This window comes from Peromyscus californicus, unplaced genomic scaffold (assembly GCF_007827085.1).
Source record: "Peromyscus californicus insignis strain IS unplaced genomic scaffold, ASM782708v3 Scaffold_16__1_contigs__length_79575227, whole genome shotgun sequence".
Taxonomy (NCBI): domain Eukaryota; kingdom Metazoa; phylum Chordata; class Mammalia; order Rodentia; family Cricetidae; genus Peromyscus; species Peromyscus californicus.
This window is the reverse complement of record NW_026294458.1, coordinates 3,110,840-3,137,315: the sequence shown is the minus strand read 5'-3', so window position 1 is coordinate 3,137,315 and position 26,476 is coordinate 3,110,840. Positions and strand designations below refer to the sequence as shown.

The 26,476-nt window shown below is 43.9% G+C and overlaps 1 protein-coding gene across 1 annotated transcript; it reads left to right on the top strand.

Annotated features, from left to right (window-relative positions):
- Positions 1–6,886: 6,886 nt before the first annotated feature.
- Positions 6,887–20,200, top strand: Igll5 (immunoglobulin lambda like polypeptide 5). Its single transcript, XM_052739725.1, has 3 exons — positions 6,887–7,080; positions 15,552–15,667; positions 19,881–20,200. The coding sequence occupies exons 1-3, from the start codon at positions 6,887–6,889 to the stop codon at positions 20,198–20,200; spliced, it is 630 nt and encodes a 209-aa protein (XP_052595685.1).
- The last annotated feature ends 6,276 nt before the right edge of the window (positions 20,201–26,476 follow it).

The window sequence follows — 26,476 nt, the reverse complement described above, 5'->3', positions numbered from 1 at the left end:
AGCAGTTTAAATAATGTAAGAGTCTGTGTGTTTATTTTATAAGTGGGCTCTGGGACTGGCGGGACTTGGCCTCGGGAACTGGAGAGAAATTCTCCAGCTATAGTAGGGGGCTTTTGCTTTTTGCCTGTTTGCCTTCACTCTCCCTGATAAGTCCTTCTACCCTGCTACAGAAGCATTCCTTCACTGATGTTAGAGCCTACTTCTTCAGGATTCCGACAACTGAGACATCCAGCCTCATGGAATGAACAACTATTGGATTCTTGGGAGACAGCAATGGGTAGACTAGCAGGACCACAGCACGTAACGTTCCTCTAATAAGGCTCCTTTATATAGACATTCATCTCATCAGTTCTGTTCCTTTAGAGAACCCTGACCTATATGGAGAGTTTCTTTTCTGGTCCCATCTTTTTGGTGTTCTAGGTGCTTCTTGTATCTGTATGTGTATGTTTCCCCTTAATTTGGGGAGTTTTTCTTCTGTAATCCCATTGAAGATCTGATCTATGCCATTGACTTTGTATTCTCCTCCTTCATCTATGCTTATTTGATCTTTTCTTGGTATCTTATATTCTTTTTTTATTTTATAATTTAATTTAATTTTACATATCAGCCATGGATTCCCCTGTCCTCCCCCCTTCCGTGGCCCCCCCTCGCCTTCTCCCCAGCTAATTCTTGCATGTTTCTTTCATGTATTTAAAATATTTTTTTTCATATTCTTTGCTTGTGTGGTCTAATTCCTCTTCTTTATCTTAAAATTCAGATATTTTGTCTTCTTGATCCTACTTATAAGGCTTTCCCCCTGAGTTTTCTGATTGGGTCATTGAGTTTTCAATTCCATTTTCATTTCAGATTGAGCTCTCAATATTTCTCGCTCTTTATTTAAATAAGCTTTTGAAGCTTGTGTTATCTTTATCATTTTACTTATCTATGTATTTGTCTTTTCTTGGACATACTTTAGGTGCTTTTTGCTATACCCCTTTTAAGTTCATTGAGGTTTTTTTTATGTCTTCTTTAATCTCCTTGGATTCTTTGTTCAAGTTTATGATTATTCTCTTAATGTCTATGTACTGAGGTTTATCTAAGTAATTCTCACTGGAGAACATTTCTATAGGACTAGTGGATGAGTTTGGAGAGGGAACATATTATCTTGGTATTTCATATTGTTTGTTTTTTGTGACATGACCTGTACCAAAACCAATAAAAGGTCCAGCCTTTATTGTTTTCTCCCAGGGTCCGTGGAAGAGTCTAAGAACCAGCCAGGATTCTAATCTGAGGGATATCAAATGAATCTAAGTACATTGAGTTCTTTAGTCCATTCATGTTATTCTTCTAAGTCAGTTCTACCCACACAGTTACTTTTCTGTTCTTGTACTTAGCTCCTCTCAGTCCCTCCTGCTCTCAGTCCCTTCTGCTGTTCTCTCATCTCTGTCTAGTTCTTTCCATCTCCGTCCTCATCTTTGTTTTTCTCAATCTAATTCTCCCTCGTGCTCTTAGAGAACCAGTATATATACACATGCAGTAATTCTTTGGCAAAGCAATGTGAGTTTTCAGGGTTGCAGAGATGGGTGATAAGGATCCACACATATGGCAATAAATGTCAGCTTCCAATTACAACCCAAAAGGGGAGTGACTAAAGGGGAGTTCTCTGGTAAGGTCAACTAAAGGCTAAGATCAATTAAGGAATCTAGGAATAGCACCTGACTGAGGAGGAATTAAAACCTAATTTGCACAAGAAAGAAGCTGGGCACCTATCACCTCCCTGGCCTTGATGGCAATCTCCTTGGGTCTGTGGGAAGTAATCACCTTAAATCACCTAAAACATCTCAAGAATGTGAGCAGTAAATCTCTTAAATTAGGGTCTTGTATAAATAACCTGGGGTGAAGGTAAGGAGTTGAGGATTTAATTGCTAGTGGTTATTTTCCCTTATCTGTAAGTGAGATGAGCTAATGTTTACTTATGTGCAGTTTTGTCCTTGGAAAAAGGTATCTTTGCTGAAATACTTTTGTCCAGAGAATGGCCCTGGACAGATGTATGTTAATAAAAAATAAACACAGCTGGGGACAGTTATTCAATTACCCCAAATGTATAGGGAAAGTTGTGCCCAAGATTGAGATGCAGTTGTGAGATTACATGTACACATCACATGGAAATGCATGGTAAATGTGGAGAATCATAGCTGTTATTGCACAAGAAGTTTACAACAAGAGACAGTCAGTTCATTCAAAAGGCAGTAATTCCTTAATGCCTTGCATGATGCTTTCCTCTAACAGAACCCTTAGTCCTGATAGGTTGACCTTCTGAACTCTAGTTGTCACTGTTGAATACTCCATGGACTTTTGCTACCAGCGGCTCTCAATAGACCTGGGCCTGTGGACTTCTTTTCTTGGTCTGATATGGATTATAGCTTCAGGCTGGGCCAGTGCAGAAGCTGCTGTGGGGGCAGAGCTAGGCTTGGGAGTGGAGATAGCACAGCATACTTGATTTGGGTAGACTCATTAGGAAAAGCCAGTGGGTGAGGTGTGCCTCCTGCATTTAGGAGTTCTAAGCAGTTATGTTACAAATCAAAGATTATTACTGGGAGCAAGATAATCAGCTGGTTGAGGACTCTTGTTCTATGTGGATAGGACTTGTGGTTGGACAAGGAAAGCTTTTTAAATGCTGGTCTCTAGTAACTTTCATTTCCCTTAGTGGGTAGTATCACAGAATGGGAAAATAGGTAGACCTTACAAATGTTATCATCCCAGGAAAACCCAGGCATCAGAACCCTTGAACCTAGCAGTTTTACATCCCTGTGCAGATCTCAGACATTAGAACCATTGGCCCTACAAGCTTAACATCCTTGTGCAGATATTGGGACCTTGCCCCTTTAAGTGTTATAGGACCCTTAGCCTCACAGGTATTACGATCTCCATGCAGTCCTCTGGTATTGTTCCACTAAACCATTCCATAGGAGAATTCCCCAGTTACCTAATCACCTTCCAGTAGACTCCACCTCTGTTTTACATGTGTATTTGTGTGTACATGTTAATATGTGTGTGGGTATATATATATGTGTGTGTGTGGTGTATAGAGGTCAGAAGTTGATGGCTGAAGCAGGGTCTTTCACTTAAACCTAGACCTCAGCAACTCAACTGGTTTAGCTAGCCAGCTTGCTCCAGGAATCCTCACTTTCTATCTTCAGAGTGCTGGGAGTATAGATGGGCATTTATGTGGTTCTGGGGGTTCAGACTCTGGACCTATCCCTTATGTGACAAGTACTTTAGCCTCTGAGCCATCTCCCCAGTCCTTAGACACCACATTTTCAAAGGTACCACCATCTTCAGGATTGCCACACTAGGGACAAAGCTTTGAGCACATGAACTTTTAGAAGGCAAACTACATCCACACCATAGAGAGTGGGGTCAGGGAGAGGTATTTGCTTTCTTCTCTGTGCTCACACATGGCACTTGTGTGTGTCCTAGTGGTTTCTGACATAGGAGTTTTGAAGAGCTCTGATTGGCCTCTGGTGGCAATCTTGTTTAGCACATGCAACCCAGACGTCTCCTCTGTGGGTTCTTTTCAGTATTGTGCTGTTGACTCTGCTCAGGCCAAGCCCAGGTTTGGCATTTTCAGATGCTGTGGGTTTTGGTTTATCTCTTTCAGGTAGTATTGGCAGGGCAGGGGAGGTGGGCAGAGTTGGTCATCTGTGGGTGTTCATCCCACTGACCCTCTGCCCAGGCCACTGTGAGTCCTGCGGATGTGTACCCATGGTTCTAGCCAGCCTCTGCTGGGAGCAGGGGGATAGGTATCAGTGACTAGATTTGTCTTCTGTCTGAAACTTGAACTTGATCTTTCTGTGATTCTCTCTGTTGAGAGAGCCTTGACTACACCTGATCAGAAACATCTGTCTGGACTAAACTCTGTGAATCCTGAAGCCACTGAGTGCCATTATGTTCAGGGTTCAGTGCACCAGGGAAGCTGTAGTGAATGTTAACACTTCCTGTTCTCCCCAAGTTTCAAGTCTAACACATGTGTAGTTAACTGTGGAGCCCCAGGGGTCAGAAGCAGCATTGTATTGAGGCATATATTGTTTTCTGGAAGATTTTCTGTGGCTTTCCTCACATTTTCAAAGATATTTGTGACTCATAAAAGGCTTAGTGTTTTTGGACTTAGGACCCTCTATTTCTTCCTAGCTTGGGAAGGAAGTGTACCAGTATAAGTCCCTGCATTTCAATGAGTCCATCTATGAGAGATTATAGTGAGCACCCCACGGATGTCAGATGACATAGCTGATTTATTAATAGCATTCTCTAGAGAAACAAAATGTGTGTGTGTGTGCAAATACAGAGAGATTAAGATTTTTCAGGAAGTGATGCCCACAGCTTGAAGATGGCAGGTTCAGAATCTGAAGGAGGCTGTCAGGCTGGAAGCCCAGGGAGGAAATGCTGTTCATGTTCAAAGTCATCAGCCAGCAAAATTTCTTGTTCAGGAGAATTCAATCTTTGTACTCCAGTAAGCTAGACGAAGCAATCCATATCATAAAAAGAATCTATATTATTTGAAGTCCATGATTTAAATATTAATTTCACCAAAATTATCCAAAACATCAAGATTAACGTTTGTCCAAGTTCTTGGGCTCTGGTGGATACACAGACTTCATCATCACACTGGCCTCCACACTTGCCAGTGGTTGCTACACTATCGTTCTCATGTCCAGTAAAGCCTCAAGATCTCCAGGCTTTGGAGGATGATTTATGCCCTCCAAAAACCACAGAAGCCACCTCAGAGAGGGTTTCAGGAACCGTGGAACAGGTCAGGGTTTCTGAAAGCCAGGAAACTTCTAGAGCATCAACAAGTGTGACTTGGAAAAAGCAGTTCTGTAGCTGTTCTAAAATCAGTCTGTGTAGATGGGTATGCAATAGCCCTGAGTAGAGAGGTGGGCAGGAGCCAAGAGAGAAAGCAGGGCTGAAGTACCTGGATAGGAGACAATCCTTTACCTGAAGAGAGAAGAATCAGGCATCTTGAGTGTTGAGTGAGGGGTGGTCTGATGGCTACATCTGGATAACTGCAGGAAGCTGTGGTTTGTGGCTGCTTCTTGACCAGAGGCCATGATAGGATCAGGGCTTAGAGAACAATTGGGAAGGTCTGGAGATCTATCATTGCTCCAAGAGGGAATCATGGGTTCTGAGTCCTAGGATGTAGGGTTTCTGGGGTGGAGCAACTTAGTTAATGTCCCTTGGATCCTTCCTTCAATCTCCAAGATATAAGGAGCCCAAAGTAGGCAGAAAGGCCATGTGCCTCAAGTGAAGGAAAGCTAGACTGGACCAGAAGTCCCTCTGTACTTCACACATCTGTTAGGGAACTCACACTCTATTGTCTGGTACCATGTCCTTGTCTTGATGGACCATGGGCACTCCAAGATGTAGTGCTTGTCCCTCAGGGTCTGCAGTCAGTGTTTGAGGACACAGGGATCCAAGCAGAATCTCATGAATCCATGGAGTCTGACTCACTGTGGCCCTCATGATCTCTGTGAGACAAGCAAGACATCTGCTTGTTACACAATCCCACAATGTGGCTGGATAGATGGGGGGAGTCTTGCATGGCCAAGTGAATGCTCCCACAGCTGGAGAAGAAGCTCATGGGCTTTGGGTGAAAATTGTACAGACGAGTTATAAAGTTCTGCCATGCCACAGGAAGACAATAGGTCACTGAAAATGGTGATGAGGATAGACTTTACATGATCTGATCATACATAAAGACAAATAAGAGTTCAAGTTATTTCACAATGCATACATAGGGCGTGTCCAATGAGCATGTAATGTACTCCTGTACAATTTTCATTTGCTTTCTCTGTTTTGTGTTGCTTTTTTTTGCATCAGGATCTTGTTATGTGTCCCAGGATGGCCTTGAACTCACCTTCCTCCTGTTTCAGCCTCCCCAGTGCTGCAATTGCAGACGGGTGCTACCATGGGTGGCTAATGTGTATCAGTTATACTTTTACAGATACGGGGTGTTATCTGTAAAGATTTGGGGTGTCTGGGTTTGGGATATGAGATCTACAGGTGCTGAACCTGGTGCATTAAACACCATTCTAATTACTATATCATGATTCCTGGGTCAGACCAGTGGCTTTTCGCTGAACTTAAACCTCTGCTTTAAGGAGCCCCATGACCCTGCATTAGCTACAACTCCACCTCACATCCCTGCATTAGCTCCAACCTCACCCCACATCCCTGCATTAGCTCCAACCTCACCCCACACCCCTGCATTAGCTACAACTCCACCTTACATCCCTGCATTAGCTACAACTCCACCTCACATCCCTGCATTAGCTACAACTCCACCCCACATCCCTGCATTAGTTACAACCTCACCCCATACCCCTGCATTAGCTACAACTCCACTCCACATTCCTGCATTAGCTACAACTCCACGTCACATCCCTGCATTAGCTAAAACCTCACCCTACATCCCTGGCATTAGCTACAACCTCACCCCACATCCCTGGCATTAAGCCTTTAGAGAGTCTTGTTCCATTGGGCAGGTGTTCAGCTGCTCTCTGTGGCCCCTCTAAGCCCTGGGGACCTGCTCCACAGACCCAGGGTGCCCTTGGGGACCTGGATATCAGTCAGGCAGAGCCACCCAGAGCTCCAGGGACGGGTTAGCAGGTGTGAGCATACATTCCAACCACAACAGGGTAGTTTGCAGATGTCCCTCTGGGAGAGACAGATGAGGACTGTGGGCATTAGAGGGTGCCTGCTGCTGGTGGGAACCAGAGCCAACCTGGGGCTTGGCTACACACATCCATTTGCACGGGAATAGCTTCTGGCCATCAGAGGAGGAGCAAGCCTTTTGCCAGGAAACCTACACTGCAAGAGGGGCCGGAGTTGACTTTGAACTTAAGGGACAATGAAGGTCAGAACAAGACAGGCACTGGGCACCATCCCCAGGCAGTGCAAAGTTCTCCTTCTGTTGCTGCTGTTGGGCCTAGTAGATGGTGTCCAGCATGTACTTCCCCCAGGCTCAGCAGGAAGGAGCAGAGCCATGGGCCCTGGAGCTTCAGCAGGAAGCAGCAGGCCTAGACTGTGGACCCTGCCAGGCAGGTAAGGGACTTGCTTGTGGGGGATGTATGAGTGTGCCCATGGACTGGAGGCTGGAGTGAGTGACTAGGAAGGTGGCAGTTAAGGCCAGAGGTACGAGAAGGAAGGATCCACCTGAGAGGAGGGCTTTGTGCAAATGATAGTCTAAACTCAGTTTAAACCTTGCTATGCTAGGCCAGTTTTCTACCAGTGAGCCACATCCTTAGCCCATCTCCCCCCACCCCCACTTTTTTTTAATTTTGAGAAAAAGTCTTGCTAGGTTTCCCAGGCATATTGTCTGTAGCCTAGGCAGGATTTGAACTTGCCATCCTCCTTCCTAAACCTCTGGAGTAACTGGAATTAAGACTATGACCCCAGGTCATTTTAGTGTACCACTGTCTTAATTCATTTAGAATTAACTGTGTGTTTGTCTTGTCAAGTAGTTGCAGTTCTAGAAATTTATTCTTAGATAATTATCAAAACATCCATTAAATGTTATGGAAGTGTCTTGGGGTGGGGGGAGTGGAAACTGGGGGCATGGAGATGACTCAGACATGAGGACCTGAGTTCACACTCTCAGTGTGCATGCAAACAGTGGGAGGTGGTAGGTCATGCTGCTAATTCTAGCACAGGGAAGTTTGGGGGACCCCTGGGGCTCACTGGCCAGCTAGTCTAGCTGAATCAGTGGGCTCCAGGTTCAGGACAAGACCCTGTCTCAGAAAATAAGATGATCTGGCCTGAGCTGCACCACAGCTGTGCTCTGCACAGGGAAGCACTGCTGTGTATTCTTCATTCAGCCTGATTCACTGGATGCTCATCAGGTGGGTGGAGGAACCACTAGTCATTTTCTCTTTTTAAAGATTAGGAATCTGAGTGCATATAACCTTTGATCTCTATAGTTCAATATCACACTTTTGCAATTTATCCAACTTGTTTTATGAATATTTTGTTCTTTTATTACTGAGCAGGATCCCACTTTTTATAACTATAGCTAAAGAAAAAATTAATGAAACATTAAAAATTTCTATTAAATCATAATGAACAAACATTAGAAATGATCAAGAAAATGGAAGAAAGAAAAGCAAAATTATAAATTATTGTTCATATAGGTTAAGCATATCTAATCTGAAATGTTCCAAACTCCTAAGCTTTACATGCAAACATGACCCTGTACATGGAGAACTGCATATTTGGGCCTCGTAGTCAAAATGTGGGCACACTGGGAATGTTGTATGAAAATACTACCAGACTATTGTATGTGTATGTCAAATATAAATACATTTTTGATCAGATCAGATATGTGCAACACCCCCCCCCAGTCTGAAGTATTTAAGAATTTCAGGTAAGGAAATCATTACTTGTGACAGGGTGGAGGGCATCTTAATAGGTGCTATAGTCTAAGGTGTGCATCAGAAGTACTTTGTCATAACTAATTAAAAACACAAGCTACAGCCGGGCGGTGGTGGCGCACGCCTTTAATCCCAGCACTCGGGAGGCAGAGCCAGGCGGATCTCTGTGAGTTCGAGGCCAGCCTGGGCTACCAAGTGAGTTCCAGGAAAGGCGCAAAGCTACACAGAGAAACCCTGTCTCGAAAAACAACAACAACAACAACAACAACAACAAAAAAAAAAAACACAAGCTACCAAATGACACAAGAAGGCACACCAATCTATAGTCCTTGTGTTTAAAAACTGAATGCTGATGTGAAAAACTACTCTTTCCTATTGGAAGCCTCCTCTGGTGTGTGACGGTGTTTAGCTGTCTGCTTTTATTTGAGAATGGGACATTGTGCAGAAGACACGGTAAGAACACTGGTGACCGTAGACTGTGGTCCTCACTACAGTGTGATCTTGGCTGGGTAATTTGGCAAGATGCATCAGCATCATTAGATATTTCTCCTTGAACTGGCTCTTACTGCCTCTTTCCTGGAAGATAAAAACTAGCTTCTAGTATTTGGGGCACTAAAAGAGAAAAGAGGCCTTAGGGATCTCAGCTTCCAAGTGCAATTGTTCACTTAACTTTCGGTTTCAGGGTGATAACTGACCTCAATTGGACATGGCATCCCTCTACTCCAGATTTACTGGCATTTTCCTTTCCAGGTTATGTTCAAGGTAGATGACATGCAGCCCTGGGGAAGAGTCCTAAGACTTTCTTTTGTAAACTAGGTTTCATAATCATTTTCATTTAACCACCACCATTTCAGTTGTAGCTCTTATTCTGAGACCTCTGATCAGTTCGTGTGCGGTATGAGGCAGGGAAGTGTCTGTCCCTTTGTCTGAGCCATTTCTTGAGTGGTGATTTTCACCTTGGATTGTTATGGCACCTTTGCCAGAAAGTAAGTCATGAATGTTCATACTATCCAGAGTGACTAGGCTCAATGTAACCCCTATCAAGATTCAATCACCTTTTTTCTCACGGTAAATAGGAAAGTATAGGACTAGGTGTGGTGGTGCACACCTTTTATCCCAGCACTTGGGAGGCAGAGGCAGGCAATCTCTGAGTTTGAGGCCAGCCTGGTCTATTTAGTGATTCCCATATCACTAAATAGGGGTACATTGTGAGACCCTGTTTCAACAAACAAACAAACAAACAAACAAACAAACAGAAAAACATCTTGAAATTCATATATGGCACAATAGCACAAAAATGACCATTTCTTAAGAATCTGGTAAACATCTCTGTGATAAATACAATGACCAAAGCAACTTGGGGAGGAAAGTGTTTATTCAGCTTATGCTTTCACATCACAATTCATCATCAAAAGAAATCAGGACAGGAACTCCAACAGGGTGGGAAACTGGAGCCAGGAGCTGATGCAGAGGCCACAGAGAAATGCTACTTACTGACATGCTCTCCATGGCTTGCTCAGCCTTCTTTCTTATAGAACCCAGGACCACTTCCTCAGGGCTGACCCCACCCACAATGGGCTGGGTCTTCCTACATCAATCACTTATTAAGAAAATGCCCAACAGCCAGATCTTATGGAGACATTTTCTCAGTTGAGGCTCCCTCCTCTCCAATGACTGTAGCTTGAGCCAAGTTGATATGATACTAACCAGCACAACTGCTGGTCATGTAAATATCTCCTAGCCATGCTGTAAAAATTACTTTGTTTCTGAGAAACAAATTTTGAATAACTTTTAGTAGGTGATAGTAGGTTGCAATTGTTATTTATTTTGAAATCTATTTTGTATTAGTTAACAAAGAATAAAATTCAGGAATCTTCTACAATATGGAAGAAACTTGAAGACATTATGTTCAGTGAAGTAGGCCTGACCCCAAAGGACCAACACTGTCATAGAGTGCCTCTCATGTGCAGATTCATAGAGAGGGCAGAGTCAATGTGACAAGGGGCAGGTGTGGAGGAATGAGAAGTTATTGCCCAATGAGTACAGAAAAGCTGTATGGTGGGGGAAGGGCCCACAACAGTATGAGTATGTCTTAATGCCATTGGATAGAACAGGTAGAGATGGTGTAAATGGAAAAATCTTGTTATGGAAGCTGTAGTGTGACCCAGTGAGTCACACAGTAAACCTTTTTGTCTATATATCTTTACTTGCAAGTGTTCATTGCAAAGAGTCATTGGTCTGGTTTGAGGCCTCTGATTCTGCTACACCATCCATACTGGGCCCTCACTTGGATATCCTGTTGTTGCTGCTCTGTGCCATGGAGATCCTACAGCTTTGGATCTGCAAGACGTGTCCCTTCTTGTGCTCCAGCAGATCATATATGGGGAGGATGTTATGGTGGGCCAACTCATAACCCTGGTTCTGGGCCTGGGTAGTTTCAGGGTTGATCAGCTTGCAGGGGCCATTCTCCTGAGTGCTGCATTTGGTGAGGGACAGGGACATCTCTCCTGCTCTTATGACCTTAGGGCCAGCCCTTCCAACTGCCACAGGTGGTGAGGGTGTTCCCCCCTCCCCCACCATATGGGAAATGAGGGGTGAGGCCAGATATCCCAAGCTCACACACACCCCTGTCAATAGGGTCAGCTCTACTGTGCTGCCCAGGCAAGGTAAAGGGTCTGCCTTTCCCAGTGCTGCAGCTGGTAAGGGGGAAGCTCAGCTCCCTCACCTGTGGCAGGCAGCAGGGGCAAGGAGGGGAGGTCATCTTTCCCTCACCCTCATTACCTCATGGCAGATGAGGGAGGCATGGCCAGCATTCCCACTCACATTTTCAGGGCCGACTCACTTGTATCCCCACCAACAGGGCCATCTCTACTGTGCTGCCTAGGTGAGGAGCAGGGCCTGCTTTCTTGAATGTTGCAGCTGGTAAGGGGGAGGGCCAGCTCCCTCATCTGCTGTAGGTGTCGAGGGGTAAGGGGGGGCATCTCTCCCTCACCCATGCTGCATGGTAATGTTGCAGGAATCGAAATGGTCTTATAATAAAAACCCGGAGCCAGATATTGGGGTGGATGCTGAAAGATCAGAGATACAAAGGGACAAGCCACTAGAGAGACTTCTCACCACTGCTGAATCCTCAGGCCTAATGGAAGGTGATCCTTATCTCCATGAATCCTCTGACTGAAAGCCTCTAAGTCCTCAGCCTAAAAGGCCTCTAGTTCCTGTCTCCTTGCATCTTATATGCCTTTCTCTGCTCAGTCATTTCACTTCTTTCCTAGTGCTGGGATTAATGGCGTGTGTGCTTCCCAAATACTGGTAGCAAAGGCATTGTTAATATTCTGACCTGCCCCTTGAATGCATCCTGACATAAAAGCCTCATTTTAAGGAAAAACCCCTCCCCTTCCTCTCTCTCTTCTGCTCTCTTTCTTCCCTGCCATGAGGTGCGCACACCTCTGCTTTTCCTCTCTTCTCTTCCTCCCTCTCCTTTCTGTCTTTCTGTCTCTTTATCTCTATATTATAATAAACTCTTTCGGTGAGGATGCAGCACCTGGGTTGTGAATGAATGTCCACCGCCAGCCACTGCTGCTGCATGGTGTGTCTTGCCCACTGCCCACCACTGCATCTGCCCAGCATGCCAGCATGTTTCCCTGCACATGTGGGATACCCTGGCCAGCCAGGGTCCCCAGTGCATATATCATAACAGGCATGAGATCTTAAGTGCTGGGATTAAAGGCATGTGACTCCCAAGTGCTGGGATTAAAGGTGTGTGCCACCACTGTCTGGCTCTGTTTTTCTCCTAGACTGAATCAATCTCATGTAGTCCAGGGTGGCTTTGAACTCACAGAGATCCAGATGGATCTCTGCCTCCCAAGTACTAGGATTAAAAGTGTGTGCCACCTCTGCCTGGCCTCTATGTTTAATCTAGTGGCTGACTCTGTCCTCTGATCCTCAGGCAAGCTTTATTTGGTACACAATATATCACCACACAGTAACTCTTATAAAGGAAAAACATTTAATTGGGATGGCTTACATTTTACAGAGGTTTAGTACATTATCATCATGGTGGGAAATAGCAATGTGCAGGCAGACATAGTGCTGGAGAAGTAGCTAAGTGTCCTACAACTTGGCTTGCAGGCAACAGGAAGTGGTTTGTTTCACTGGGAGTGGCTGAGCATAGTAACACACTTCCTCCAACAAGGCTACACCTACTCCAACAAGGCCACACCTACTCCAACAAGACACACCTACTCCAACAAGACCACACCTACTCCAACAAGACACACCCACTCCAACAAGACACACCCACTCCAACAAGACACACCTACTCCGACAAGGCCACACCTCCTATAGTGCCACTCCCTTTGGGGGCCATTTTCTTTCAAACCACCACATTCCACTTCCTGGCCCCCAAAGGCTTGTAGCTATATCATAATGCAAAAATGCATTCGGTTCAACTTCAAAAGTCCCCATAGTCTATAACAGTCTCAAATTTATTTAAAAGTCTAAAGTTCAAAGTCTCTCCTGAAATTCATGCAATCCCTTAACTGTAATCCCCTGTGAAATTAAACCCAAAAAGCAGATCACATATTTCCAACACATAATGGCACAGGATATACATTACCATTCCAAAACATAGGGAAGGGAGCACAGTGAGGAAATACTGGACTAAAGCAAGAATGAAAACCAGCTGGGCAAAACTCCAAACTCTGCATCTCCATGTCTGATGTCAAAACACTCTTCAGATCTCCAACTCCTTTTAGCTTTGTTGACTGCAGCACACTTCTCTCAGGGCTGGTTCACTCCTGTTAGCAGCTTTCCTCAGCAGGGATCCCATGGCTGGCATCGCCATCATTTTAGGTTCTCCAAGGCAATCTATGCTTTACCTTCACAGCTTCACATAATGGCCTCTTTAGGCCTCCATGCAGGGACACCCCTGACACATGCCTGACCTCAGTGGCTTTCCTTAGTTGTGGAGGAATATTCCATCATGCCTTTTTTCTATCCTTGGCTCTAAAGCCAGAACCACATGACTGAAGCTGCCAAATTCTGCTGCTTGCTGGGGCTGGAACATGGCCCCCCCTTCAATTACATCTTCACTAGCTTTCTGTTTTCCATGGTTTCCTTCACTGCCTAAGCTTGGCTGTCCTGAAACTGGATCTGTAGACCAGGCTGGCCCCAAACTCAGAGATCTGTCAGCCACTACCTTCTGAGTGCTGGGATTAAAGGCATGCACCACCACACCTGGCTCTAAGCTTTTTTTTCTTTAATTTCTTTTACAACTTGGAAACTTAGCTGAGTGGGATCTTGCCCTGAGATCACCACTCCCTTTATTCCATTTCTTAATCTGTTTATCTCCTTGAACACAGGACTTAGCTGCATTCCATTTCCTGGTGCCCCTTTGCTCAATCTGTACATTTTGTATTTTTATTTGCTCAGTTTGCTCCTTTTCATTATAAATCTTCACCAGAGTTAACACTAATAACCATATTCTAGAGTCTATACTAGGCTGTTTTGAGATTTCCTCTGCCAAAGGAATTAATCCAAAACTCTTCACTTTAGCTTTAAGCAGACTTTTCAGACAAGGGCAAAAAGCAGCCACTTTCTTCACCAAAATATCACAAGAATGATCTCTAGGCCACAAACTAACATTCTTCTCCTCTGAAACCTCTTGATCCAGGCGCCTACAGTTCAAATCATGATCAGCACCACGGTCTTCCATGTTTCTACTAGGATGGCCCATTAAGCAGCACTTAAAACATTCAACTGCTTTTCTAATCCACAGTCCCAAGGTCCATATTTCTTCAAACAAAAGCATGGTCAGGCCTATCACAACAATACCCCAGTCCCTGGTACCAACTTCTGTTTTAGGGTTTCTATTTCTGTGAAGAGACACCATGACCACAGCATCTCTTATAAAGGAAAAACATTTAATTGGGATGGCTTATATTTTTAGAGATTTAGTATATTATTATCATGGTGCAACATGGTGGCAGACATAGTACTGGAGAAGTAGTCGAGTTCCTATGTTGGCAAGGCTCGAGAATACGTGAGACCTCAAAGTCTACCTCCATAGTGTCACACCTCCTCCAATAATACCACACCTACTTCAACAAGGCCACACCTCCCATTAGTGCCATTCCCTTTGGGGGCCATTTTCTTTCAAGCTAGCACAGGGAGAAAGGGGTTTATTTGGCTTACATTTCTACACTGCTGTTCATAATTGAAGGAAGTCAGGACAGGAACTCAAACAGGGCAGGATCCTGGAGGCAGGAGCTGATGCAGAAGCTGTGGAAGGGTTAACTGGCTTGATCCCCATGGCTTTCTCAGCCTGCTTTCTTATAGAACCTAGGATCACCAACCAAGGGATGGCAACGCCCACGATGGGTTGGGCCCTCCCACATCAATCACTACTTAAGAAAATGCCTTACAGCTGGATCTTACGGAGGCATTTTCTTAACTGAGGTTCCCTCCTTTCAGATAATTCTAGTTTGTGTGTCAAATTGACATTAGACTAGCCAGCACAGATGGTTGCACACATGAATCAATAAAAAAGTAGCCTGAGGGCTGGAGATATGGCTCAGAGGTTAAGAGCACTGACTGTTCTTCCAGAGGTCCTGAGTTCAATTCCCGGCAACCACATGGTGGCTCACAACCACTTGTAATGAGATCTGGCGCCCTCTACTGGTGACAGAACACTGTATATATAACAAATAAATCTTAAAAAAAAAAAGTAGCCTGAAAGATCAGAGAAGGCCTCATGATGGAAATGAAAGCATTGGAATCCCCACAATATAGCGTGCTTGGGTCCTGGGAGGAAGCTGGTTTGGATAGATCATGAGGAGCTGGTATGGAAGAGACTCAGACACTGTAAAAAGACACACGTGTGCATGTACACATACACACACACACACACACACACACACACACACACACACACACACACACACAGAACTTCCTGGTTCCACCACACCCACCAGAGAAGATACACCATACACCATACAGGAATTTTTTGAGAATCTTCTGGGCCTGGTGTTGCTATCAACACTGAAAAATTCAGAGATGGAAGAGGCAGATGGGATACTGGCCGTCTATCTAATTTCTACCAAGGAAATAGTTCATTTACTGTAGTCCTGTGCCTGTCTCACCCAACAGGTTCCTGTTCCAGACCATCCCACGGGCAACAGGCCCCAGGTGCTGGCCCCATGGGTTTCCGTCTGAGCACCAGTCATGGCATGTCTTTGGTAGAGGGACCCAGCTCACAGTCCTGGGTAAGTGGCTCTCATGATCTCATTCAACTGTTTCAGAAAAGTCTGTTTTCCCTCTAGAGAGTTCTTCCCGTTTGCCTTCCCTAGCCTTACAGTCTGACATGTGCTGTTTTCTGTGGGTGAGGGAGAGGCGGTAGTCTTAGGGTAAACCACAGGAAGGACCCCAATAGTGTCATCTACTCTTCTGAGGCAGATGCCCAATGGGGCTCAAAGACTGAGATTTTCAGGCCTTAAAGACCACTAGACTCCAGCGTCTGAACTGAGGCCCAGATGTCCATCTACACTGAGATGGCCACATAGTAGGGCCACATATATGGCTGGTGCCATGAACCCAGCCATCAGAGCTTAGATACTCCATGTGGAAAACTACCGAGGCCAAGAGAGGGATCTGGCTCAGTCTAGGCTGCAGTACTCCGATCTTCTGCTGGCCCACAAGGTCATGGGGGCACACAAAAGGCTCAGAGTGACAAGGTAACTAGAACCTGGTCCTCCCAGGATGATTACTGGGAAAAATATAGACTCTTGTTCCTGGGCTCTCTCAGGCTCGAGGCCTGCTGGCTAACTTGGCTGGCTGTTTCGCTTGTCCATCTTCCTCATATGTCCTCAGGCTTAGAGAGGGATGAGGGAGCAAATGATGCCAAGTGAAATCAGGAGTCACCAGAGCTTCTGAAGTGGTCATGGGGTCACTATCATCATAGTCTGGGGGATGGAGCCCCAGGAACACAGCCAGTGCAGGGTTCTGTGGTCAGGTAACCAACCACTGTGGACAAAGTGTCAGCTCCTTGGAGAGTTCTCTCTCTAAGAAACTAAAAAGCCTTTCAGAACATACTTTTTCAGTTTCTCTTTCTGTAAGGATAAAATTAGATCAATCTGGACCTCTAGAGGAAAATCACCTGTGATTAGTGAAAGGGATTGTGGCTGGCGCTGTGATAGTGGTGGCACTGGTTACTGCGTGGAAAGGTCACAGTCATGACTGAACCCGGTGGTACCTTTAGAGCTTTATATTAGGAGAAGGAGAGAGAGAGAGAGAGAGAGAGAGAGAGAGAGAGAGAGAGAGAGAGAGAGCCAGAGAGAGCCAGAGAGAGCCAGAGAGATGCAGAGAGAGAGATGCAGAGAGAGAGAGATGCAGAGAGAGAGCGTGGGGATGCACATCTGGCTTTTAGGCTGGGACGCAGTCGCCTGCTGATGACGTAATAAGGCACCAGATAAGACCCCGAGCTGCACATATACAGAATCTTTACATTCCAGACTTTTGCTTATTATAAAAAAAGCAAGTAAATAGGAAGAGGGGCGTCATTTCTTCCAGAAAAAACTGCTTCCAGCTGACTTGGAGGGCATCAGTTTGCTCTTGGGGAGAATAGGGAAAGGGGGTCTTCTGAGGTAGACAGGTGTTGTTGGATGATGGGCTTTCCATCCTGGAGCTGTGCATCTTTCTTGGCTTGGCATGGCACTCTGGCTGTTTTTGTATCTGACAGGATGCTGGTGAGACAGGAAAAGCCTGAAGTAGGTCTGACCTGTCCAGATGGATTTAAGCTCATTTCTGGAGCTTGGGAAAAGTTTTGAACATCTTAAGAAGCAGCCATGAGAAGATTAGTGACCATATGTGGTGTTTAGTACTCTGCTTATATTGGTTAGTGTTAATGGGAGAGACAGAGAGATTGGAACATATTAAGCTTTATCAGAGACAGATTATTTTAAGGCACCTGTTTCCTTTACTAGTTTGGCATCCAGGAGACAGGTGATCAACTGTTAAAAGCATTTCACAGTAACAGATGTTTATATTAAAGTCTGTTTTTGTAGGGCCCAGATTAAAGTCTGTTTTTGTAACCCCAGACACTTTTGGGTCTGGGGGTGTAAATATCTTTAGCTGTTACAGTTTCTTACTTGGTGATCTCTGGACTCCGGTTCTGTAGTGATCCTGTACCATTAGCTGAACAGTGAGTTAGAACAGGGAATGGGGAAGAGAAAAGCTTGTGGTGCATGAGAACTTATTCCCTTGGAATTAGGGACAAGGCAAAGATCAGGGCCCTGTCTATGTGCACGTGAGAAACACAGGCGGGTAGGTCTGGAGTGAGGCACATGGAAGCTCCTATCTTAGCTGGAAATCTTTTCCCATTAAGTAACCCTGAAAGTGCAGTTAATCTGATGAGGTGCGTAAGGCTGTCCTCCCTACCCCGACAATAGGGAAATGAGGAGAGGTGACATCCCAAAATTCCCAGGACCAAGTCAGTGGCTCTGGTGTCCAGAAGGAAAGAAATGGATTGCTTCCCTGCTGTGTTCTGGGTTCCCTCATGCCTATAGCCAAGCCTAGGTCTGCTGGAGGTCTTAGCTTGACGTTTGCATATGTCTTGGCACCTGGGGGGCAGTGAGCTGACTGGTTGTCTTTCTAGGTGGCACTTTCAACAAGGCTACCGATGGCCTGGCAGGGCACTTGCTAGCCCATGGCCTTTTTCCACACTTAGAACAGGGACCCAACAGCATTCTGGAGTCAGCAAGTGCCAGCACTTGGCAATTGTGTTTTCGGGTTTTTTTTTTTTATCTCTTCCCTGGCACACCTTGAATGCCACAGATGACACTTTTGCCTGTGGGGTCAGGAGCCTTGCTCTCCAGACTTACGTTTTAGTCAGGGAGGTCTGGGGAACAAGAGATGGATTTTACTCTGTGTCTTGAATTTTTTTTTCCTTGATGTTTGCTGGCTTAAGGACAGCTTTTTGGAAGATCTTCCAGGAGGCAGACTATAAATTGATCTGAAACTGTTTTATGAAACTGTTTATATATAAATGGAACTGCTTACAGAATTAGTTTTATGTTACAAATGGAACTGTTTAAATGGAGAAGTTTGGGTTTTCTTCTAACTAGGTTTGAGATTTTGTTTAAAAAAATTTATAAAGAAAAGGGAGAGTTAATATTCCTTAGTCTATTTAATTTAAAAAATATTTCATTGTTATTTAAGTGGATTAATGTTATGTTTTGTTAGTAAGAAATGCAAATGTATATACTAAGAGATTGCTTTAAAGTATAAAGAGTTTTATTAAGAAACTGCTTTTGGATGTTTTGCTAAAGGTTTTAAAGTGTTAATGGTTAGATTGAGAATATTGCTTTCAAATATAGATTTGTAGGAATTATAATTGTGTATAATAATATTTATGTCATTATGTTATCTAAATGGAGAAATTTGGTTTTTTTTTCTAACTAGAATCAAGATTTTGTTTAAAAAAGTTATAAAGAAAAGGGGGAGTTATGAGTGAATTAAGGTTGAATATATGTTTGTAGGCATTGTAATGGTGTATAGTAATGGTCATGTATTATGTTAACCTATTGACATTGACACACCATGGTTTGGTGAAGTAAGGAAGTATTTAAGTTTGATGTGAAAACATCAGAAGTTTATCCTCTGTTCTATTAGCAAGAAATTCAAATGGTTCTATTAAGAGTTCAAGTTGTAAGATTGAGAGAATTGTAACTATGTATAGCAATATTTATGTTAGAATTATGTTAACCTGTTAATGTTAATGATGAAGCTAAGGGAGTTTTAAAGTTTGCAGTTGCATCAATAGTTTTCTGGTTTAGAAAGGGCTGGATGAAGCTAAGACTGATGTAGTCACCTTAGACCCAGTCCAAAAAAGAAATGCCATCTTTATCATCCTGTACTCCTATACTGGAAGGTGTGACAGCTATGAAGATTGCTGTAAGCTCTTAATGGGGAGTTATTTTTTATACATTAAGAAAGGGGGACCTATGGGAGCCCATTTTCAGGTTTCCTAGTGGCTTTACCCAGCATGTCTACATGGAGAGGATGATTAGACCATGGACCTGAGTGCAGGTATCTGAGATGGTCTGCACTTGGCTATGCTGGGGGGAGGTCTTTGTTCCACTTCTTGGCATTCCTATAAATACTCTGGGGCAGAGACAGTCGAGGCCCGGTGAATTAGGATCCAGGCCCTCCCAAGTCTCTCCTGTATTTTCTATCTGTATCTCTCCCCTCTATCCTTCTATCTAATATTTCCTGCTGATCCTACTCAAGAACACTCTGGAGTAATGTGGGATTGAGGAATGCCCCCCCCCCCACAAGGATGTCTGTTCTCTAGGGGACTTGAGTGGATAGAGAAGAAGAAGGAAGCAGGATCTTCTCATCTCAGGGTCTGATGAGAGAGGGTGCTTCTCTGTCACTTGGGCTCTCCTGTGACAATTCTCCTCCCCTTCTCTATCTGCACAGGTCAGCCCAAGTCTGACCCCTTGGTCACTCTGTTTCTGCCTTCCCTGAAGGATCTCCAGCTCAACAAGGTCACACTAGTGTGTCTGGTGAGTGAATTCTACCCAGGTACTTTGGTGGTGAACTGGAAAGTAGATGGAATCCCTGTCACACAGGGTGTAGAGACAACCCAACCCTCCAAACAGACTAACAACAAGTACATGGTCAGCAGCTACCTGACACTGACATCTCACCAGTGGACACCTCACAGCAGATACAGCTGCCAGGTCACTCATGAAGGGAGCACTGTGGAGAAGAGCGTGTCACCTGTTGAGTGTTCTTAGACCTTGATCCTCCCTGAAGCCTCAAGGGCCTGGATCTGAAGTGCCAGAAAAGGTCTTTTTTTTTTAAACTACTAACCATCCCACCTCCTCTCCTGTGCCCAATACTCAATAAATATCTTGTTACCCACAAAGAGTCTTCTCTATCTCATTGGTTTCCATGCCATATTTCACTTGCATGCCCAGGAACTTCAGAGTTTGGGAGTTCTGGAACCCAGTGGGAAACTAACCCAGGGGAGAGCTCATAATCTGTGAATTTTCTGGGACATAATGTTATTGCTAAAATCCCTTCCTATGGGAGATATAAGCAGCATCTACCCCTCCTCCAAAGGTCCCAATGATAAACCAAGGCACGATTCCACCAAAGTTTATTCTGGGAAACAAACAAGTTTCTTTGCTCCCTTACAGAGCATAGGTGAGGGGTTTACAGAGGTGTGGGTGCCCTACCCTCTTAACAGGCTGCACCTGAAAACCTTTCTCAGAAGGGAAATTTCTACACATTAGTTATAGGCAAGACCATTGGCACTGGGGGAAGTGACAGGTTCCAACTCCCCTCCTTTTTTTACTGGCCTAATTCACACTCTGTAGCATCTCAAGGCACATTGCCCATCTTGGCTTTGCTGACTAGCTCCTGTATCCAGGAACTTTATACTCTCTTAGATGGCTAACCTTTGAGATCCCTCACCAAATCCTCCTTTGGCTCTTTTAGCTGGTGTTTCCTGCCATCTGCCTTCCACAATTTGCTTTCCCAGGTGGTGAATTAGCTGATCCATGCATGTTGTTGGATTCTGTCTTAGGGCTTCTATTGCTGTGATAAAAAAAAAAAAATTATGACCAAATAAAACTTTTGGAGGACAGGGTTTATTTAAGCTTACAGTGTCTAGTCCATCATTCAGAGAAGTCAGGGCAGTGACTCCAGTTAGGAATTAATGCAGAGGATAAGGCTGCTTACTGCCTTGCCTCTCATGTCTTGCTCAGCCTACTTTCATTCCTTCTTTTTTTTTTTTTTTTTTTTTTTTTGTGACGGAAAGGATTTATTTGGCTTACACTTCCACATTGTAGCCCATCATTGAAGGAAGTTAGTACAGGAACTCAAACTGGGCCAGAACCAGGAGGCAGGAGCTGATGCAAAAGCCATAGAGAAGTGCTCCTTACTGGTGATAGTGCCGCGAATGTTATGGGAATAACCAAACATTTCTGGATGGATTTAAGGCTTATGCCAAAAGACTGAACTTATCTCTGGTACTATGGACTGGGCCAGGAACCCATGACTAGGTAGGCCATATGCCTTGGAAGAGAATTTAGTACTACTATTCTGTTAAATGGACATTGTATCAAATGGCTAAAGCAAAGCAAAGCTTAAAACCAGCTGGGCAGACTCCAAATTCTGCATCTCCATGTCTAATGTCAAAGTGTTCTTCAGATCTCCAACTCCTTTCAGCTTTGTTGACTGCAATACACTTTTTTCTCTTAGACTGGTTCTATATCCTGTTAGCAGCTCTACTCAACAGGTATCCAGCTCTGGCATCTTCAGTATTTTGGGGTGTCCAAGGCAACCCAGGCTTCAACTTCACAGCTTCACACAATGGCCTCTCTAGGCCTCTATTTGGTGACACCTCTGATACATGCCTGGCCTCAGTGGCCTTAGTTGTGGAGGCAAATTCCATAGCTCCTTTCTTCTATCCTTAACTCTAAAGCCAGAACCACATGGCTGAAGCTGCCAAGTGCTGCTGCTTGCTGGGGCTGGAACATGGCCCCCTCATTCAATTACATCTTCACCAGCTTTCTGTTTTCCATGGTTACCTTCACTGATTAAGTCTGGATAGCCTGGAAATTTCTCTGTAGACCAAGCTGGCCTCAAACTCAGAGATCTGCCTGCCTCTGCCTCTGGAGTGCTGGGATTAAAGGTGTGCCACCGGGCTGGAGAGATGGCTCAGAGGTTAAGAGCACCGACTGCTCTTCCAGAGGTCCTGAGTTCAATTCCCAGCACCCACATGGTGGCTCACAACCATCTGTAATGAGATCTGGCACCCTCTTCTGTATACATAATAAATAAATAAATCTTAAAAAAAAAAAAAAAAAAAAAGGTGTGCCACCACACCTGACTCTAAGCCTTTCTTTAATTCTTTTTCACAAGTTGGAAACTTAGCTGGGTGGGATCTTTCCCTGAGGTCCCTACTCCCTTTATTCCATTTCTTAATCTGTTTATCTCCTTGAATGCAGGTCTTGTCAGCCTACTCTCTCTTATAGCACCCAGGACCACCAGTGGTGGCACCATCCATTCTACTTCAATTATCAATGAAGAAAATGCAACATAGGCTTGTCCACAGGTCAGTCTGGTGAGGCCATTTTTTCAGTTAAGGTTCCTCATTTCCAAATGACTCTAGCTTGTGTCAAGTTGACATGAAACTAGTAAGTATGATAGACCCTTTGTCAACTTGACACACAAACACACCACTGTCAAAACATAACCTTTCCTTTTTTGTTGTCCCCAAGATTTCATATTAATATCTGTCAGGAGCCATTATCATGAGTTATTACAGGCCGCAGGATTATACAGTAATTATACAGCCATCATTTGATAAGGTCAACCCATTAGAATTAATAATTCTATTGGAGGAAACCATCACACAAGGCATTTTGCAATTATTGCCTTTTGAATGAATTGGCTGTTTTCTTGCTGTAGATTCTTGCTGTAGCCTTTTCCCATCTTTTACAAATTTGGGATTTATTTTCCACAGTTTAGAAATGTTTGATTATCTTTGGGCACAATCTCCCTTTGCATTTAGGATGTAATGATCATATCCCCTAGCTTTGTGTGAAAACAGTCACACAGTCAAAACCTGTTTCCCACAAACAGGTCTTTTGTTCCTTTCTCCAATGGAAATGTAGAGATCTGCCTTCCTGCAATTATCTTCATTGGCAGGCATTTGGTCAGTGTTAAGTGTACAGGCAAAAGTATCTCATTTGAGACATTCTCAGACACCCAACGACATAGAATTACAACATGTCTAAAATTGTTGATTCACAGCCTTAGAGAGACAGGAAACAAGCATGCCCTGGGCTCACCCTGCCAGCAGATAGGAAAGTACCGCTCCAAGCTAATCTCACACTAACAAATTCTTAACTCCTTGTACTTACTTTCACTTTGGTTTATTGATTAGCTTATTATCTACCACACTTAGGAATGTGTATTACACACAGATTCCCCCTTTTCCCTTCTTAGATTTCCCTAATTGATTTAAGGTCTCTTTTCCTCTCATTTGACCCTGTTCCCTTCAAGAGTTCACTGAGGCTTTTACTAGTTACCTCCTCCTAGAGTCATAAACAAAGCCTGAGAGTCACTAACTGGTGTAAACTCTTATTGGCCTTTTATGACCCTGAAAGAATTCAAGCCTTATGACCTTGCTTTGGCCAGAGAATTGCTAATTGTATTTGTATAAAAACTAGAAACGCGCCTTTAATCCCAGCACTCGGGAGGCAGAGCCAGGCGGATCTCTGTGAGTTCGAGGCCAGCCTGGGCTACCAAGTGAGTTCCAGGAGAGGCGCAAAGCTACACAGAGAAACCCTGTCTCGAAAAACCAAAAAAAAAAACAAAAAAAAAAACTAGAAACGGGGGGGGGTGCTGGAGAGATGGCTCAGCGGTTAAGAGCACTGGCTGTTCTTCCAGAGGTCCTGAGTTCAATTCCCAGCAACCACATGGTGGCTCACAACCGTCTGTAATGAGATCTGATGCCCTCTTCGGGCCTGCAGGCAAACACGCAGCCAGAACACTGTATACATAATAAATAAATTAATTAATTAAAAACAAACAAACAAAAAAAACCCTAGAAACTTCAGAGACTCAGGGTAGAACAAGGAGAACAGAGAGAGCAGAGGCAGAACAGTAAAGAGACATTGATAGAAAGAATATGGTATGAGTGGATTTATTCCTCTTTCCTCAGATTAGTTCCTTCACTGGTTGTAGAGTCTCCTTTGAACTATGGGAGAAGGTCTTTGAGGCTGGACCTTAAAGGCTTTTGATAAATATTAACATCACAATATAAAATATTCCAACTTTTAAAGGTCCCACAGCCCTTAAAAATTTTAACAATTTAAAAGTTCAGTCTCCTTAAAATATCCAAATTCTCTCTGAAATTTCAAATATCTGTAAAATTCCAAAGCCTCTTACTGTGGGCTCCTGTAAAATAAAAAAAAAAGTTAAATATTTTCTTACTCTAAGAGGAAAGAACCAGGCACTGTCACAATCAGATCAAAGCAAAACCAAAGTCAAGCCAAGTGAAACTCAACAGCAGGCCTTTGGGACTATTAAGTTTCAAAGGAATTGCCAAGCACATATAGCACATCTTAGAGACTCTGGCCAGCTCCTGCTCTTCTCGGTGGTTATCTCAAGGTATTGGCACCTCCAAAATGCTGCATTCTCCTGCTGTGATTGGGTTGCAATTTTACCAACAGTCTCTTCTGAGCCTTCTTCAGGGACTCTGATCCTGCTACATGATGTCATGTGTAAACTTCTCCCCAGCACCCTTCAATTCTGGTGCTTCTCCTTTAGGCTACACATTTACCAAGGGCTCTTCCCATTTCTCCTGGTGCCAAGACTCAGCAATTCTCTATGACTCCTTCATGCCTCAACAACCAGTACTACCTGGAAAACTCTTACATGTTACCAAGTTTGGCTGCTAGCACAAGAATCAGCATTGGCCCATCTAGATCACAGCTTCTGTGTGCTGACCCCGAGGAAATACTTCTGGTCTTTTCTTTTTATTTACTCTTCTGTCATAAAATACATATCATCTGCAGCCTCCCTTCCTTCCACTCCTCCCAGTCCCCTGCTTCCTTTCACTCCCAGGTCCACTTCTTTTCTGTTTCCCCTCAGAAAAGAGCAGGCTCCCCAGGGATATCAACCAAACATGGCATAACAAGATGCAATAAGACAAGGCGCAAGCTCTTATATCAAGACCAGACAAGGCAACTCAGTAGGATGAAAAGGGTCCCAAGAACAGACCAAAGAGTCATAGACACCCCACTCCCATTGTTAGGAGTCCCACTAAAACCCCAAGCTGTAGCTGGAGAATTTTTCTCCAGCTCCCACCACCAAGTCCCGCCAGTCCCAGAGCCCACTTATAAAATAAACACACAGACTCTTACATTATTTAAACTGCTTGGCCATTAGCTCAGGCCTATCATTGTCTAACTCTCACTCTTATATTCAGCCCATTTCTATTAATCTTTACTTTGCCACGTGGCTTGTGGCTTACCGGTACTTTACATCTTCCTTGTCCTGATGGCAGCTGGCAGTGTCCCCTCTGACTCAGCCTTCCACTTCCCAGTTTTTGACTTGGCTTCCTAGGCTTGACTAGGCTCAAGCGGGAACACGTGGCTGGATTCAAGCTCTTAGGCAGAACTTGTGGCTACAGTTCTTGCATGTTCTCTCTCTCTCTCTGGATTCACACCTCGGACACTAGGTGGCTGTTTTGAAATTCCCTCGGATTTCTACTGTTCTACGAGGACTTGGTAAGTCACTTAACATATCAAATATTTTTAAGGAAACTATTTAAAAGAGAGATTTTTTTCCACATTTAAAAAAAATGGGTTTTCTGTGTTCATTGGAAGAAAATTGGGCTTTGTTTGCAATTTTAGGCAGTCTGACAATGGAACAGCTATATGAGAAGATTAATATTGATCGAATTATGCATTTTATTACTATGCTTATTCTCATTTTACTATTTAAAAAGATAGTCAATTTAAGTGCCAGGGTGACAGCTTTAGAAAAACTTGTTAAACCTGTAAAAACTCAGACAGAAGAAACTAATAGTGAAGTTGCTTCAAGATTGGATCATAGGGTTACAGAAAGAAAGCCTGTTTTCACATAGTCACCCTTAGTTTGTCCAGTAACCGTACAGCAGTTGCCTGATCAAATGACTACACAAAATATTTGGGCTCCAATTGAAATGTTAGATTTACGAAGGTTTAAGGAGGCAATAGTATCTTATGACATGCATTCCCCATATGTAAAGCAAATGTTAAACTCTTGGTCAACATATAATAGGATTGTACCACAGGACTGGCGGGAGCTGGCACAAGCTGTTCTTGAACCCAGTCAAAGGCTTCAGTGGCTAACTTGGTTCAAGGATGAAGCTAACAACATAGAAAAACAGTGGAGGGATAAAGGAATACAAGTCTGCCAGGATCAGCTTATTGGAGAAGGTCAATACGCTTCAGCACAAGCACAATGTTTATATGATGTCCAAACCCTAATTTTATGTCAAACAGCAGCCT

Coding starts and splice junctions, on each gene's coding strand:
- Igll5 (XM_052739725.1), top strand. CDS start 6,887: ATGAAGGTCAGAACAAGACAGGCACTGGGCACCATCCCCAGGCAGTGC. Junction 7,081..15,551: donor CTGTGGACCCTGCCAGGCAG/GTAAGGGACTTG, acceptor CTCACCCAACAG/GTTCCTGTTCCAGACCATCC. Junction 15,668..19,880: donor GACCCAGCTCACAGTCCTGG/GTAAGTGGCTCT, acceptor CTATCTGCACAG/GTCAGCCCAAGTCTGACCCC.